An 18,199-nucleotide genomic window follows, 5' to 3' on the forward strand; every position below is an offset into this window, starting at 1 on the left:
GAGAGAATGGTTCTTTGCCTGTGTCTTAAGCAGAAGTCAGAGGATGATCTATTGTTGAACCTGATTACATGGCTGCATCCTGTACTCATCCTGGAATCAGTCACTGACTCAAAGGAAATAAAATGCTCTGATTGGCCAGACCCAGGTCATGTGCCCAACTGGCACCAGAGGTGACAGTAGCACCTGGATAGAGAGATGGGCACAGGTGCTAGTCCTAAAGAAAAACCAGAATGTTGTTAACAATTGAAAGAGAATGCATGTCTAGCTGCAAATGTAAATGATAAAACATAAGTGATTATAGGTCCTAATTTCCTATGAGCTTAGGTACTCAACTCTACATATTACTGTTATTTTTTTTAACCAGGGGCAAAGGTAAATGCAGTCCTCCGCCACCACAAATGATACGGTCGAGCGTCGCGCACTTGGGGAAATCGCAGGGGTCAGCACACCCGAATGCAATGGGTGAGCCTCACCCTGGGAAAACCACTTTCATGATCCTGATCTCTCTCCTGCCCGTTAAGTAGCGACCATACATGTTCTTAACTAAACTCCAGGCACATGTAATGACAATAAGACATAACATTAGAAATCAGGACAATTCCTAAAATCTAGGCCAGATGACTACTGACAACATATGGGCAGTATATCTGGCAAAGTATAGATTTAATCAGTTAATATAAAGCACCGCTTACTCAACAATTAAGTTAGGCCAGAGTCAAAACCTTCAAATCCAGAGCAACATAACAAGTGCCATCATCTCTTTTCATCCACACTCACTTTGTCACGACCTTGGAAATTCTAGGATTTAAAACAAGGAAGTCCTAACAGAGAATAAAGGAGCCAGAGGCAAGCAGGCTTAGAAGTTTTCAGCTTATCCTTAATGCTAACAGAGGAGAAAGGCCCTTCTCAGATGGCGCCCATATGGTTTACATATTGTATACATAGCATTTATGTCAAATCTACAGCCAGAGACAAGGGTGATGCAGAAGGAGCCCACCAATCACTTTTCCCAGGGCTGGAATCCACTGTGAACAGAATCTCAGTCAGGCAGTGGGGGGTGAGAGGAGTCGTTGTTGGAGGGAGCCACAGATCGGCGAGACGGAATTTGGTTTAGTTGAATGAAACTGTTAGCAGAGTTCGGGTGCCCTTGGTTGAATATGTTATTACGTTCCAGGCGTAAAAGAAAGGCACCGCATGATAGCTAGTGAGTGTTTTCAAAATGAAGATGAACATTTAACTCTAAATCTGAATCTTCCTCAAATATCAACTGCTAATATAAAATGCCCTAAGGATTAAGCAAGTCTTCTAAATACACTCTCATTTACTTTTTATTGCATTTATTGGGGTGACATTGGTTAATAAAATTGTATAGGTTTTAGGTGAACAATTCTATAATACATCATCTGTATGTTGTATTGTGTATATATCACTCTGAGTCAAGACTCTATTCCATCACTATTTACCCCCCTTTACCCTTATATTTAACTGTACAACACACCGTGGAGAGTATCCTCATGAGATTCATTGCCTAAACTTGGCAGTCACTCTTAGAGCTGGTTCAAAAGAATACTTGAGGAATCAAATGAGCAAAAGAAGCCAGACACAAAAGAGTAAATATTGAATGATTCCACTTAAATGAAGCTCAAAAACAGGCAAAACTAATCTCTAGTGCGAGATGGAAGTCAGAACAGTGGGTAAGTTGGGTGAGGAACTTCTGGGTGATAGAAATATTTTTCTTAATCAGAGTGCTGGTTAACAGGTGTGTTCACTTTGTGAGAAATTTCTAGAACTGCAACCTTATGATTTTCTATATGTATGTTATATGTCAATAAGTTTAGTAAGAGGAGGAAGAGGAGGGTAGGGAGAAAAACAAAAGGAAGACTGAAAGGAAATGAATGGAAATTTAAAACAAAAAATAAAATAACAAGAGCCTGAAAAGATGTTTCATTAAGTAAAATCACAAGGAGCTATAATGACACACCTATTAGAACAGCTATGCTGACAAATGCTGGTGAGGATTTGGAGAAACTAGTTTGGTGTTCGCGTAAAGTGGTATAGCCATTCTGGAACATGTTTTATGCAGCATTTACCATATGGTTCAACAATCATATGCTAGGGCATTTATTCCAGAGAAATAGAAAATTATTTCACAAAAAATCTATACACAAATATTAATAACAACTTTATCCATAGTAGAAAAATACTGGAAATGACCCAAATATCCTTCAGTGGATGAATGGTTGAACAAACTCTTGTACATCCATATAATGGACTACTACTCAGCAATAAAAAGGGATGAATTACCGATACACACAACAACTGGATAGACCTCAAGGGTGTCATGCTTAGTGAAGAGTTAATTGCCAAAGTTTATATACTTTATGATTCCATTTATGTAACATTCTCAAAATAATAGCACTGTAGAGATAGAGAGAAGATGACCGGTTACTAGGGATGAGAGGGGGATGGGGAGGGAGGTGGTGTGAGCACAGAGAGGTAGGTGGCAGGAGAGAGGTCTTCTGTGGTGATGGAACAGTTCTGTATCTTGATTATGGTGGTACAATGGGATATAATAACATGAAACTATGCACACACACATACATGCACATTAAAAAGATGAACCCTCTATAGTGAAAACTAAATAAGGTCTGTGGTCTAGTAACAACATATCAATATCAATTCTGGGTTTTGAGATTGTGCCACACCTGTATAACAGGTCACCTTCAGAGAAAACCAGATGAAGGGTACGCAAGACTCTCTGCTCTCTTTGTGAGTCTCTAATTGTTTTTAAATGAAAGTTTTTTTAAATAAGAGAAGAATCTTCAACTCTCTCCAGTTTTGATTAGCCCCATACATGTTTGCCTATGCTGCTGCCCCCGGGCAGGGTTGCTACCCCAGTCTTACTGTTAAGCAAGTGCATCTACAGATAATACACACGGTGAGGGGAAGCCCACCACGCGTCTGGGGCTCACTGGTTCATCTCTCTTGCTCCTTGGGCTCGTGTGATTTGCATAGTGGGTTTCACATCAACTTAGAATTTAACTCTTTTCCTAAAAGTGGAATCTTCGTGTATATGTAGAAAGATTTTCTTAAATATTATGAGGACTAAACAGAAAAATTAAAGGTAAGCTACTTAGGGAGACCATCTGACCATCTGCATTGAAATTATCATTGGAAAAGGATGAACAAATTTAGGCTGTTAAATTCCAAACTCGAATTGTGCTGACAGCAGCCAGGAAGTCAGAGATCCTTCCCAAGGTGGCTAAAGGGAGTGGGAGCCAATGTCCTATCAGGGGATTGCTTCATTAAAGGCTGGGAGAAAGGAGTGTGGCAAAGGCCACGTGAATGCAGGTCAGAGCAGACATCTTTCTTGGCCTGCTGATAAATGCAAAACTGGTTCAACACACAGGGTAGGGTTTTACACAATCAGCCCTGTTATTATTACTGCCCTTGGTTGAAATTACGTGGTTCATCAAGAGACAGACAAGACAAACTCAAACTTCAAAGCCCATCTTTTTGTAATCAGGAAAAATAAAAATTCCTGTCATGAGTTAGCAGGTATCAGGAACTGCTGTGATGTGTCCAAAAAGAACTTGGCACACCAACTCTCTAGACATACCCAATGAAAAGGAAAGGATCCCTGTCCTGGCTAGAGCCACAGGGAAAGCCGCTGGGGATGAGATACATTTAGGGTCTAAACCTCAGGCTGCATTCCTGGACCTGATTTCCAATCCTTTGCCAGCAAGAGGACATGCTGTTTGTTAACTTTTTCCCCTTTTATTTATTTACTTTTAATCTGAGAATATGTTTTTATTGATTTTGAGAGAGAGAGAGTGAGAGAGAGAAACATCAAATGAGAGAGAAATATTGATTGGTTGCTTCCTGCATGCTCCCCACCAGGGATCGAAGGTGGATTCTTTTGGTGTACAGGCCCATGTTCCAATCAACTGAGCCACACCGGCCAGGGCTTGTTAACTTTTCCTTTTCAAGATGCAGGAAGCTCTAGGCAGTGACAAACATGTGACAAGGGAGCAGACAGAACCAAACCAGCCAGAGGCATGGCTGGCAAGAAATATGGAAGGGCCATCCTCACCGGACCCGTTCAATCACGTGCTTCTGAGTCCTCGCCTGGGGTTTCAGCGGACACAGATTTACCTCCCTGAGGACAAGGACTTGAAGCCAGTTTATCCAGCTTCACAAGTGGGGCTATAATCTATTTCTTAAAACGAATAATAATAAAAAAACATGATTTAAATAATTGTTTCCTATTCCTATTTCTCAAATATCCCCAAGAATTAAAATGTTAATTGTTAATTAAAATGTTCCTTCTTTGTTTTCAGATTCCTCCACTCAGTACAGTTTGTAATCTATGTCATGCCATAGACTCATTCACAAACATTTTTATTTTGAATGAAAAAAAGGGCCTGTAAACACTTTTCTTTTACCTGCACCGTCACAACACACACACACACACACACACACACACACATATACACACACACACACACACACGTACTTGCCATTGATTTTGAAAAGAAATCTGCCACTACTTTGAGCTCATTGCTTTTAAAGCATGAATTGAAAACTCAAAAAACTGTGAAAATGTTAAAGCCAGAAAGTGTATTCGAGGCTAACAAAGCCTTTCTTGGGACCCTCCTCATCCAGGGAATCCCAATTTAATACTAACTTACCTGTGGCCTAGTCTGTCCCCACATGAGTAAACTCCTCAAGGATAGGAACGAGGTGTTTCTGTGTAGTTCCCAGGCCCAACCTGGTGATGGACACATAATAGGTGTTCATTATACATTGAAAGCAAAAATCAATTTTTTAAGGAGACTGGGATTTAATAAAATTGTCTTGGGCTGCGGAAATCTGTTATTTTAGACTTACTTTCTTTGCTTAGTAAACAATACCTTACACGGGAATAGTCTTCAGGAGGTTGCAAAGCCCTCCATGTTTTGCTTAATTTATCCAAAAAATGAGAATATGAAGTAAGTGATCTTATCCAAACTTTAGAGATAAGGTGAGAAGGCTCTCAGGCATTCATGGAGCCAGAAACCCTGGAAAAGGCCCACGCACATGCCCGGTGTACCCTGCTAGGTCCTACCTGGCCACCCTCCAGGGAGTCCCCAGGCAGAAGAGATCACAGACTCCTGCACTTGGTGTTTGAAAATACTATGGAGTGTTTCCACTCATGGGTTTCCGGTGACTGTTTCAGCAAGCCGAGAATGGGACTCCTTAGTTATGAGAACACAACGCTGGTAAGCGGTGTGCCGTAAGAACTTTCAAAACATACAACACCTGACTGTTTAGTCAGGGGCCCTGATCTCTTTTCCCTTGGATTGTCCACTAAAAAAATGACAACACAATAGCTGTCCGGTGTGAATGAATTAAAGTTATACCTATTTTTTTTGTCAGATCGGCAAAAAAATATATTTTTCGGTGTGCTGCAGAATTTTGGTAATTAGATTCTGTGTGCCGTGGGATGAAAAAGGTTGAACATCGCTGTGATAAGGGAACAGCAATAATGCTGGCACTTTTATCTAATTATCAGCAAGTCCTTGTCCAGGACATTTAATACCTTTTATAAATGTATAATGTGCTTAGCAGGTATTTCTCCTTTAGTGAAAACAATTGGTCTTAGCAGCAAAAGATGCTGACAGTCACTGCAGATGGGTGCCTAGTGGCTCTTGCTGGGCTGATAAGAGTCCATTTCCAGGAAAATGTAACCTTGATTTCTTATAAAACATCGGTCATCTCAGATAATGGTGACAATCTAGGTACGGATGCTTATATTCATATCTCACAACAGGCAGTTTTAAGTGACTTTATCCGTGAGCTTTTAAATGGAAAAACTAAAGTACAGAGAAGCATGTTGTCTTAGATCACTCTGCAAATCAAAACACATACTTCTTAAAATAAAATATTCTTTTCTTGTGCTAAGGACAAACCCCATGAGGCAGAAATATAGTTATGCAGCTGTTGGTGGGGAGGGCAGGGAATTTCCTCAGCCACCCATGCAGGAAGAGGAGGGGCCTTATCCATTGGCTGGCTCATCTTATGAAGATCCACTGGAAATTAGGTGGACACAGAGCACCGTTCTCTGGGCTTGCGGAACATTTTCCAAAGCACAGATGTTTTTCTCTTAACCGTGAACGCTGGCTGGCTTGTCCATATCCTTTTTCAGGGCTCAGCCGATGGGCTGATTCGGAGTGAGTTGTCCCCTGTAGCTTGGGACCCATGTTCATTGCTGGATGGAAAACACATCTTTGGCTAGACAGACATAAATCAATATTACGGGAAAATGTTTCCATTTTGGGAAATTCCCCAAAATAAAAGTGTCTTTCTGGCTCTGGGCCTATATAACTAACCACGAGGACACCTCAATAAAAGAGAAAATGGATTTTCAATAGTTTTGCCATACTAGTGATATGTGATTATGAGCTCCTGAAGATTTTTCTGTTCCACTTTAGAAACAAAAAGTTGACTCATTTTTTTTCTGGTTAGTGCCTCAGTGTTTTCATTAGGTATTTCTAAAAGACTTTATCTGAATCACAGTAAGAAAATTATTTCAGAGCTAGGATAAAATTTTACCTGTCATAAACAGCACTGAGTGTTAAAACCTGCTTTGAGCTTAACAAATTACACAGAAGCTTAATGCCCAGGAATACAATATATCAAGTAAACCAGTAATTTTTCAAACACTGAAAGGTTCAATTAATTTAGATAATACAAGTTTGGAAATGTAAGATTGGCTAAAAATATTATAAATCCTATTAACTTGCTAATTAAGTTTGTTTTATTAGAATATTTTAATTTCTTAGCAATCAAATAGCATTTAACTTTTTACAACAAATATTTCATCATATGGATAGACACATTCATCTTTTATTTATTATCTGTCAAGATTGATATGCTAAATTATAACTTAGCTTAATGTGCTCTCATTAAGTATCTTGAGGATAAATTTAAATTTTCAGTAAAAATGCAATTAACTTGAAATGTAGACCCAAAAAATGCTTGTGAAGGAAAAAAATCCATCATTACGTTTAAGCTTTATGTTTATGTAAGTATTTATTTATATAGTGGGAGAAAAAAAACTTTCCAGATAATTATGAATGAGATATTGTTATATAATACATTATTTCTGTGTTAAAGCCACTGACATTTGCTTTTTTAAAATTAATTTTGAGTTGTATATGAAAGGTCTATTAATCAGAAAAACACAAGGTTATCTTTAAACTTACTTGTTCAGGTATTTCCAAACTGGAAACCTGGAAAATCATAAAGTTGCAAACTGGCGTTATACCTTTTCTGGGGACAAAATGGTGAGCTGTTGCTTCCTTTCTGGGTGTGTGCACACAGATCACTGTGTCCACTGAAAACCACCTGGGGGCTGGGGTACTTCACGTATCAGTGCTCAAAGTCATCGTTAATTGTGAGCACCTTGAGTTTAAGTTCCAGAAGGGACAGAAATCTGAGCCATGAGATGCCCCCAAGTGAGGAGCCATGTTGAAAATTTCATAAAATGTCTTTGTATAAATTACACCCAGACCTGAGAATAGGGCAGCCCTGTGGAACTTAAATATTATCTGAAATGTCGTTATGTGAAAACCACTTTAGAAGAACACTGCCCACTCTTCTCTGAACCAATGGTGTTTCTAGAATTGCCTTTATCCATTCTATCTTTAAAGGAAAATACAGTTTTATTGATATTATGGTTTTGATACTTAATAGCTATGTGACCTTCAGCAAATTCCTTAACTTCTCTTGCCCTAGTGTCCTCATCTGTAAAATGGTGAAGGTTGGGGCAGGGATTAAGTGAGTTAATGTCAATTGTTAAAACTAGTATAATCCCTGGCTGGCGTGGCTCAGTGGCTGAACATTGACTTATGAACCAGGAGGTTATGGTTTCATTCTGGGTCAGGGCACAGGCCTGGGTGTGGGCTCGATCCCCATTGGGAGGCATGTAAGAGGCAGCCAATCAATGACTCTTTCTCATCGTTGATGTTTCTATCTCTCTCTTCCTCTCTGAAATCAATAAAAATATATTTTTTAAAAATACTAGTATTATCACTCATCTACCAGATTAACTCATAATTTTGCAGAGAAGCCATCAGCACTAAAATTTAAAAAGCAATTACAACACAATTCATAAGTTTTTTCCAAAATGTAAAAAGACTCAATCTTTAAAAAACTTTCATAAGACCCCCAAAATGACTATTGCTTGGCTCAAAATTATCTATCCTAAATACATTTGGATTCTTTCTAGCTTTAACCACCCCCACTACACCCTCCTCCCCACCCCACAACTAAATTCATGCACAAAAAGAGTCCTGTTGCATCAAAGATGAACTTGCTGATCAAGACTTTATAACTGATCCTTAGGGCATGCCTCCCAGGCACAGGGTTGGTAAGGCGATGAGTTCCTTCTAGAAGATGAAGCTGAGAGATAACAACAAACAGTTTTCCCTCCCTCAGGATACTCCTCACTACCTTCCTTCTGTGTGAGATTAGGAGTAGAGCTACACCTGCAGGCACAACTCTAAGATCGGATGTGTCCAGACTGATCTAAATGTATCCCTAGGTCAGTGGTCGGCAAACTCATTAGTCAACAGAGCCAAATATCAACAGTACAACGATTGAAATTTCTTTTGAGAGCCCAATTTTTTAAACTTAAACTATATAGGTAGGTACATTGTTATTAACTTAATTATGGTACTCCTAAGGCTTAGGAAGAGCCACACTCAAGGGGCCAAAGAGCCGCATGTGGCTTGCGAGCTGCAGTTTGCCGACCACTGCCCTAGGTCCTCTCTCTCTGGTGGTCCTCTCCGTAGCTAGAGATGAGCAAGAAGCACACACTGTCTGCCCCGGCACTCCATTTTCCACACTTGCTGAGGGAGGTCTTAGAGAACAGAATGCACCAAATCAGGAGCTCCCACAGATCACACTCAGCTTTCTCAAGTGAAGAAAGAAGAGCTGGACAAGGAAGGCTGCTGAGCTAAATTTATGAGCTACTCCACAGAACATGAAGCTAGAGGGGTCATTTCTGCAGTCACTATGCTATTTCTATGACATATAGGAGTCACCCACTAGCTCTAGGAAGTAAGGAGAGTAATTTAAGTTCAAATCTTTATGTCAGGATTTAGTATCGAACAGGGAGATACTCTTTGCCTCTGCTGATTGTCTTAGACAGACACATGAGGGTCCCAGGGAAGCTGGCTACCTTCTCTAGGTGGTAGTGGGTTAAAGCAGATCCCAATCTCTGGAAGTTTTAGTTGTAGGCCCTTTCCCAGGGAACTATTATTTGAATGTCACTATTCTAGGAGGCAGTCAAATTCAAGGCAGGAGTACACTGAATCACAGACATGATGACAATGCAAATGTTTAGTGCTGGTGGTTGCCTGTTATTTCCTAGGTGATACTGTTGGCCCACAGGCTTCCTTTCTTTTTTACAAAATAAGCAAATGTTTACTTTATCATTTACACACATAAAATATACAGAAACAACATACAAACTGCTCGAAATGCAAATACTCTGGTTTACTTATCACAATAGCAAATAAAAAAATAGCAAAAACCTTTTCAGTTAAATAAAAAAGTGGCATTCTTTATTTACCTATCAAACCTTACTAAACATTGAAATGCATTCATTTTCATTCTCATGTTCTGTGGTAATATCCTTTCTTCCCTTTTGCCCCTCATTCCCCTAAATTATTTTGATGGGCTCATCTCTAAAAGAAAGATTGTTTTAATTTTCTTAATATCACGTACTTTTTATTGCCCTAATATCAAGAACAATCTAGAGTTTTCCTTGTCTCTTACATTTGAAATGAATATTAAAAATGGAGATTCCATCAGCACATTTTCAAGGTAACATGAAAGTTAAGCCCTCAGCAATCATTTCAAAGCAATGGCATGCCATTCCGTTCTGGGGAATTATCATGTTTGGGGAAGTGTCAGGTTGATACTAAAAACCAGGACTCACCTCCAGAAGCATATCTGATATTAAACATTATTCATAACCTCAAATACAGTTGTTTTCTATAATAGAGAAGCAGTTTTCCATTTCTCTGAGGGTTCCAATTTGACTACCTTAATTCTTTAATGTCTTAATAAAGACAATTCTTGAATGTCAATGACAAAAGTATTTAGCAAAAGAATGTACAACAAAGGTAGAGTTGAAAATGGAATGGTTTCAAATGGAGAAATGACAGCAAGGGAAAGTTCTTGGCTTTTTAAAAGAGGTATATATACATAGTAAGGAATAAAAGTGAATCAAAACACATAATTCTGTACATGTTAGAAATATCCAATGTGCTGCCAACACAACTGCCCTAAAAAAAGATGCGTCGAGGTTTGGAGCCACACATACTTTCCTCTGTATAACTCGACATTTGCGTTATGCAACCACACATCTTTCCCAGGTTCTGTTAACCCTTAGAAGCATTTAACAACTGTTGGCAATATGCTTTTCTTCAAATAAAACGAGCTTCACAAGACATTGTCATTAATGTCTGACACTTGGATTGGGCAAAGTCTTTCTGAAATATGTTTACTCTTCAAAAAAACTCTTCTTTCCTTCATAAATCAACAGCGCTCCATCTTCAGATAAATCAGGAGCAGTCACCATCTTAATTCACATGCTCATATGTTCTCTTCATCCAACATTTTGTTGACGCCATCACAAAGTTTTTTTAAGTGGGGTTTAAAATTCCCAAAGGGATTATACAAGGCAGCCAGAAAATCACAATCTGAAAAGTGATCAAAGACATTATTAATCCGTCCGTGAGACTTTGCGGTGAGGTGGCGCTGAATGATCTGGTGCAGCAACTCTCTGCATTCGTTCAGCAGCCTGGACAGCACGTTCCGGTCAAAGGTGTAGTCCACCTGATGGAAACTGACCACGGTCATCGCAAGCTGATGAACTTTCTTCTTAAATTTCTCCATCAGCGCTAGCTCATCTTGATTGAACTGATTATTCCTGTACAGAATGGCCAACTTGAGGACTGTTTTGATGAGGTTTTTGATGATCTTCTCGGCCTCCTTCTTGTTCTGGGTGTACTCCCTGGTCACCCGGTACAGCTCATCTAGCACTTCGCTGCTCGTGTCATCGATTAAGGTGGTGGCGATGGATTTGGATACCATTTTACCCAAGATCTTCTTTTGTGCCTGAACGGCCAGGTTTTTGGAATTAAAGACATCTGTGGCCACTGAAAAACAAAGGGTGGGGGAATAACAGATCAGTATCAGTGACAGAGCAAATTAAAAACAGATACAATGGTGCATTTTCCTTCTCATTTTCCCACTATATGTACAATATGCCTCCCATCTACTGATATTAGTTTCTGTTTAGAAAAGAGCTAAAAAAAAATTTCCCTACATTTCTGGGCATTAGGTTCTAATCTGTTGTGCATAATCTTTAAAGTCTTTGGCAATTCGAGTATTTTTTTTAATATTGATTTTTAGAGGGAGAGACGGGGGAGGGAGAGAGAGAAACATCAATGTGATAGGTAACATCGATCAACTGCTTCCTGCAGGCCCCCTACCCGGGATAGAGCCTGAAACCTGGGCAGGTGCCCTAACTGGGAATGGAATCAGCAATCTTTCGGTACATGGGATGACACCCAACCAACTGAGCCACACTGGCCAGGGCGGGAATTCAAGTATTTTTTACCTTCTGCTATGTTGTCAGTACTTTGCTTAGAAGTTAAAGGGTTCAACTTTCTTAAAAATAACATTTTCTAATTATAAAAAGAGTATGTCTCAGGAGGGAGTAAGGTTTTGTGCAATTTTTCTCTAGCTTCATTTGATAAGAAAGACATCAAAAAATATAAAATCAACTCCACAAGTGTCCTCTGGGAAACAGTTACCAAGAATAATTTAAAGAAACTCATTTAAATGTAAGAGGGACAGATGACAAAGCTATGATATTGAGTAAAATGGCAAAATCATGGAAGCAAATCCAAAGGAGAGCCCAGCGTTACAATACACTTGTAAAAAGTCAAATTTCCCAAGACACTGGTCTATACCTACCAGTTTGGCCATCCTAACCACCCTGAATTTCAAGTCCCAGAAGCTGAGTATTGGGAAAAAAATTCATTGGGGAGCTTCTTGTCACTTGCTATTTCTGATGAACGGCCACTGCTCCCTTTACACTTTTCTATGTTTTCAGAAAATAACCATACTGTATGAGCCAATAATATGTGCTACATGAACAATATACTCTGAAAAAGCTGAGTCTTAGAGTTTACCTCTCGAATTATCATAACTTAATTTGACAGAGGTTTAAGGAACATATTATAATAGTTGTATGTGTTAAATATTAATGAGACACTATCTGATGTCTCTAGCTTACAGCCAATCAGTGAAAATGCTCAAGCAATGTTTATTCCAGACCAAGTTTAGTTTTTCTCCAGTTCCCATCCCCACCCCCCACTGTGCATGTGGCTCCACTGCAGCTGTGCTTTCTCCCTTTGCCTCGGTCCTCAGAGCTGTAGAGCTCAGGGTCTCTGCTCCACCTTTGGGTCCAGGAGCAGCTGTTCTCTCCACATATGCCCGTGTATAGGTCTAGGTCTGGGTGTTGGAAAGCACTCATCCAGTAATGAAAGATAAAAGGCTTAAAAAGACAGATTATGAAGAATGAGTCAGGACATTAATGGTATAAAATTACTTCTAGTTGGACAGGCCAGCAACATTAGAAAACTGCTGCTCCCGAATCCAGGCTGGGAGCACGTATCAGGAGTGACTGCCTCAGTGTGGAACTGCCGTGTTGGATTCGAAGTTTGGGCCAAAGTAGCTCATGGTGTATAGTACAGGCAGCTGCAGAGTGGTTCCCTGAGACCAGAACATCATTCCTGAATATGCAGGGCCACACATTGTGAAAGAACAGCGTGATTGGACTAGAAGTCGTACCCTCAAACAAATGTTGATATTTAAACTTCTGAAAACTGAACTGAAACTGCAGAAGAAGAAATGAAATATATTTTGAGAAAGAAAAGGAAAGTGAAAAAGCATGAGAAACAGGCAACTTTGTGAAGGTTTCCAAACTTTTTTATGCTTTCATCATTTAAGCAAGTAGTCCATTTCTATTCCTATTCTCCAGTGGTTTTGCAAAAGAGTCTATGGGTTAACTCACACCTAAGAACCAATAGCTAAAGAAATGGGAATGGAATCAGCAGTCTTTCGGTGCACGGATGACACCCAGCCAATTGAGCCATGCTGGCCAGGGCTGCAAGTCAAGTATTTTATACCTTCAGCTATGTCGTCAATACTTTGCTTAGAAATTAATATTACCATATTAAGACCAGGGACTATCTTCCATTACTGAACTTATGATATGGACTTCAACAAGTAAATAAACCTGATTGATACAGAAAGGGATACCCCCAAATTTTCAAATACACAGTAAGTAACTTAGGATTTCAGGTATTTGTTATATATAAAGTTGAAAGGTTATTCTGCTTTTAATCTATTAGAACACAGCACAGTCGCAAACATCCTATCTGGGATTCACTGCAATGCCTATTAGATGGAGTACCATCATACACACATGGTGAAAAAACTGAAGCTGGCGGAGTGTGGTCCTAGATGCCTCTGTGCTCCTTTTTCCAAGGCTTGGCTGCAAGCCTGCCCCTCGTCTAGGCTACTTTTCTTATTAAATCTAAATATCCCATTTAATTTCAAACACAGAGACCAAACAGAAACGCTGTGGTGCAGCACTTTCACTTCCCACAAGAGAAAGCATAAAAGGCAAGGCTACTGCCAGTTCAGCAAGCTTGGTCCTCCTTTACTGGTAACCACGTCGGAAGCAGGACAGAGAAGTTGATCTCTGAGGCTCTCACACTCATCTCAGGAACTTCAAACCCTGCTCTAGAAACACGGCAGTAGCTTCACGCTCGGTTTTGTTCTGCAGTCACCTCTCAAAATGAGAATGAAGCTCTTTCTCCCCCTTTGCAGGGAAGACGTGCCTGCAGCTGATTTATTTTCTCCCGTTCGTGGAGGCTTCTTTGGAGCCAACTGGGGGTTGCGGCTGGGAGCTCTTGGCCAGGACTGTGTGGTCTGTGATCATGAAATGTGATTTTCTTTTCCTAGTAAACTAACCGCCGTTAGCCATTCCTGCTCAGGCTCATTTGTCAGTTCCACATCCTCTACCAGATCCTGTAAAGGCCTGGTGTATCTCAGAGCTCGTCCTGAACCGTTTTCCTGCTTCGCTCTACCCTCACTCCTGTGTGACCTCACCACTCCCGTGGCTTCAGATGCATCCATGGGCCAATGACACCCACAGTCATAACTCAGCCCTGACCTCTTTTCCGAATTCATTTTGCAAATGCATTCAAGGTTTTTCTTTTCCTTGGCTATTTTGCAGGCATCTCAAATGTCCCATGTCCCAAACTGAATCCTTGGTTTCCTCCTGCCCCCGAAGTACTCCTCCTCCATTCTATCACCATCTTAATTAATAGCATCCCTTCCATCCATTTGCTCCAGTCAGAGTCCTGGGAGTCAGCCACCATACTATCCGCTCCCTGACCCAGTCCATTATCAAGTTCTTTCTATGCTACCTGCCGCGATTCTCTAAATTCTATCTACTTCCCACCATCTCCACACACATCAGTCTAGTTTATGCCCCTTTCCAATCTGTTCCCACAAAGTAGCCAGGATTTTTAAAAATGTAAATTAGAAAATGATGCTCCGCTTAAAATATTTGCTAACCATCACACTTTCTTGTTCCTGAAATTCTCATTTGCCTAAATTTTTAGTGTCTGCCTCTCCTTACCAGAATTTAAGTATTTTTTTAAATCCTCACCCAAGGATATTTTTCCATTGATTTTTAGGTAGAGTGGAAGGGAGAAACATCGACATGAGAGACACGCATCATGGACTGGTTGCCTTTTGCCCGGGACTGGGGATAGAATCCACAACTGAGATATGTGCCCTTGACCGGGAAGCCCAAGGCTCTTTGGTCTATGGGCCAACACTCTAACCACTGAGCAAAACTGGCACGGCAGAATCTAAGCTTTTTGAGAGCAGAGACTGTGTCTTGCTCACTGTGTCATCCCTGGGCCTAAAAGGGTGCCTGGCACATGGCGCTTCTGAAAGAAGCAGAGTCCATTTCTCCCCTCTTCACTATACTTAAATACTTCTCCATGGAAACATGCTGAGCTGCAAAATTAGAGTTTTAAATATATATGTGGGAGTTTTTGTTTGTTTGCTTTAAAGGCTAATGAAACAGATATTTGTTTTATCTAGCTAACAATGCGGTTTTCTTCCCCTTAAGAGCACTCCAGAGGGTGGTTTCTCTTACAGTCATCAATCAGCTCTCTTAAAGAGGGAAGATTTGTTATGCACCACGAGAAAACAGCAGAGGACAACAATTCAAATACTCAGTGGTTCTGACTGAGATACAGTAGAAGGAAACTTCTGCTTCTGATTGGACCTATGATTAAGCATGTAACAGAGGGATGGACCAAAGGTATGTCCTGGGATGCGACCAAGATGTGGATAGATGTTCTCAAGGAGAAAGTGCTGAAAGTACTGATTCAATATTTTATCTATTAGGTGAATTCACTTGTGTTTTAAAATATACATGTACGTTGTTGACTAATGAAAAATGAAGCCATATGTTAAAAGTAAACAAAGGATTACTACTATGCTAAAACTACTGAGGAGTATTTTACGGGAAACAATTGTAAATGTTATTTTGCACCTACTTATCTTATTGCCCCTCCCCCCATCCTTGGTAGCTCAAATCTATTTGGCTTAATCAAATAGTCCATTTTAGCAATGTTTGCTGAAAAGCAAATTGATATTCAGGGAATCCTGGCTTTAACATCAACAATTATAAACCTGGAGATAAACATTAATGGTAAAAATATACCGACCCCTGTATATATTTTACAAAGTACTCAGAAGGTTAAAAAACACACACATTTGTACAGCATTAACTAATGAAAAGTTATAGTTTTATGAAATTAACAAAAATTTCCCATAACATTACCCCAACTCAGAAATTGCTAATACAGAGAAGCACTCAAGTCACGTATTTTTTTAAATTTTGTTTTATTGCTTAAAGTATTACAAAGAGTAGACATATGTCTCCTTTTTTTTCCCCCTTGAACTTCCCCCCGCCTCCCCTACCCCCCAGTGTCTTGTGTCCATTGGTTATGCTTATATGCATGCATACAAGTCCTTCAGTTGATCTCTTACCACCACCACCACCCCTCCAACACAAAAGAAACCATCAACAAAACAACAAGAAAGCCCACTGCATGGGAGAACATATTTGCCAATGTTATCACCGATAAGGGTTTAATCTCCAACATTTACAGGGAACTCATACAACTTAACAAAAGGAAGATAAACCACCCAATCAAAAAATGGGCAAAGAACCTAAATAGACACTTTTCGAAAGAGGACATTCAAGTCACTTCTTTACATCCTCACCAGCAAATACATACTTTCTTCACCCATCAAACTTGTTATACCTGGAGCTTTTAAATGGTGACGACAGATGCACATTTATGCCACTGCTAATTCTTGCCTTGTTAAAATTTGATCAAGTGGGCCCAGCATTAGAAAGGATGAAAACGAAAACAATTTGGAGAGCATGTCTCGCTGTTGTAGTCTGTTAATAAAAGTTCTTTAAACAGATATATAAAATCGTATTTCTCTTGCCTCTGAGTAACTCCAAATCTAAATGGGGCTTAACAGAAAAGACAGTTCGGGGAGCAGCAAGGGGCCATAAGCAACCGTAAACACTGTCACAGGAAGTCAGCAGGCTGAGAGTTGACCTGCCTACATTGGGATTTGGAAATGCTCCAGAGAAGTAAGGAATAGTCGGAATGGCTGGAGAGCCCCCACACCAACAAATCCCAAAGTGGAAATTCAAGAGGATAGAGAAGAAACAGCAAACAGAAAGAGAAAGAGAGTGCAGGGGTGGGGGTGGAGGACCACAGTCAGCATAAGCAGCAGAGATTCCAACTGTGAGGGGGCTGCCCCAGAAGGGTCAGACCTCTGACCAAGGCAGCCAGCTGGAGGCAATCTTAGCCAGAGAGAAAAGACAGGTGCCAGGCACCGTAACCCCCAAATTGGCCTTAGGCCACACAGATGAGGCCCTCACACAAAGGAACATAGTCTGGAAAGAATTAATACATCTGGGATCCTTAACCTGATACTGAACACACATTTTGGTGTGTATGAATTTTCCTGACCCCAAGTGGTTAAAAACCAACAGTATGCATCATTACAGCGACAAGTTCTGTCATTCACTCTGTGTGTTACCTACCACTTCCAAAAAGTACATGCTCACTTAAAAGGGCAACATAATTAAAAATACAAATATAGCTTGGCTGGCGTGGCTCAGTGGTTGAGCGTCGACCTATGAACTAGGAGGTCACGGTTCGATTCCTCGTCAGGGCACATGCCCAGGTTGCAGGCTTGATCCCCAGTGTGAGGCCTGTAGGAGGTAGCCGGTCAATAATTCTCTCTCATCATTGATGTTTCTTCTCTCTCATCATTGATGTTTCTATCTCTCTTTCTCCTTCTCCCTTCCTCTCTGAAATCAATAAAAATTATTTTTTTTAAATGACATTAAAATGGGCCAATAAAGAAAAGAATATCACTGGGTGGTTTTTCAATGGGATATTAGAACTTGTAATATACCCCTTCCAGCGTCTTTTTATTTTTCTTTACTTAATTATTTGACACTTTGAGTTGCAGAAAACTGATAGTATTGCAAATGCCTCTTGTCCATAGAGACACACATGTCTAGTGGAGGGGCAACTAATTTCTCCTTTTTTTGTTTGCCTGTGTTGTACTTGGACTTCTCCTTTGAACCTACTATAAGAGTTGACTGATTCATCATTAATTAACGAGGCAAGTAATATCCTTAATATGCACATTTTTTATTGTAGAAGAGTCATGAGTTTACCTTCTTAAAAACATACCCATATTAACTTAAAGGGGAAAAAAGTACAGTATAAGCTTGTCTTCTAGTACACATTTCCTGTGGCAACTAATTCCCCCAGGTCCCTGGAAAAGAAGAGTTTACTTATAAAAGTCCAAATATTCTGTATCTAATGGTTCCTCGTACTGCCATGCTGCTCAGAGATATCACTGAGACTCTGTTTCCCCATCTCTAATATGAGAATAATGATTCCTAACTCTTGGAATTGTTCCAAAGATAAATGGGCATGGACCA

At 40.0% G+C, this 18,199-nt stretch overlaps 1 protein-coding gene and 1 non-coding gene across 5 annotated transcripts in view; both read right to left on the reverse strand.

Annotated features, from left to right (window-relative positions):
* Positions 1–367: 367 nt before the first annotated feature.
* Positions 368–524, reverse strand: LOC111825626. Its single transcript, XR_002828811.1, has one exon. It is a non-coding gene; the product is annotated as a U1 spliceosomal RNA (small nuclear RNA).
* Positions 525–9,524: 9,000 nt separating this feature from the next.
* Positions 9,525–18,199, reverse strand: part of TNFAIP8 (TNF alpha induced protein 8) — a 65,799-nt gene continuing 57,124 nt past the window's right edge. For 3 of the 4 annotated variants that reach the window (XM_006081115.3, XM_023744757.1, XM_006081112.3), the window contains one exon: positions 9,525–11,213. In XM_006081115.3, the coding sequence (XP_006081177.1) occupies positions 10,648–11,213 (566 nt within the window). In that variant the 3' untranslated portion in view covers positions 9,525–10,647. Of the gene's footprint in view, positions 11,214–12,673; positions 12,696–18,199 lie in introns of those variants that run through there. The other variant, XM_023744825.1, reaches the window with a different exon arrangement.

The sequence above is a fragment of the Myotis lucifugus genome, unplaced genomic scaffold (assembly GCF_000147115.1).
Source record: "Myotis lucifugus unplaced genomic scaffold, Myoluc2.0 scaffold_0, whole genome shotgun sequence".
Lineage (NCBI taxonomy): Eukaryota > Metazoa > Chordata > Mammalia > Chiroptera > Vespertilionidae > Myotis > Myotis lucifugus.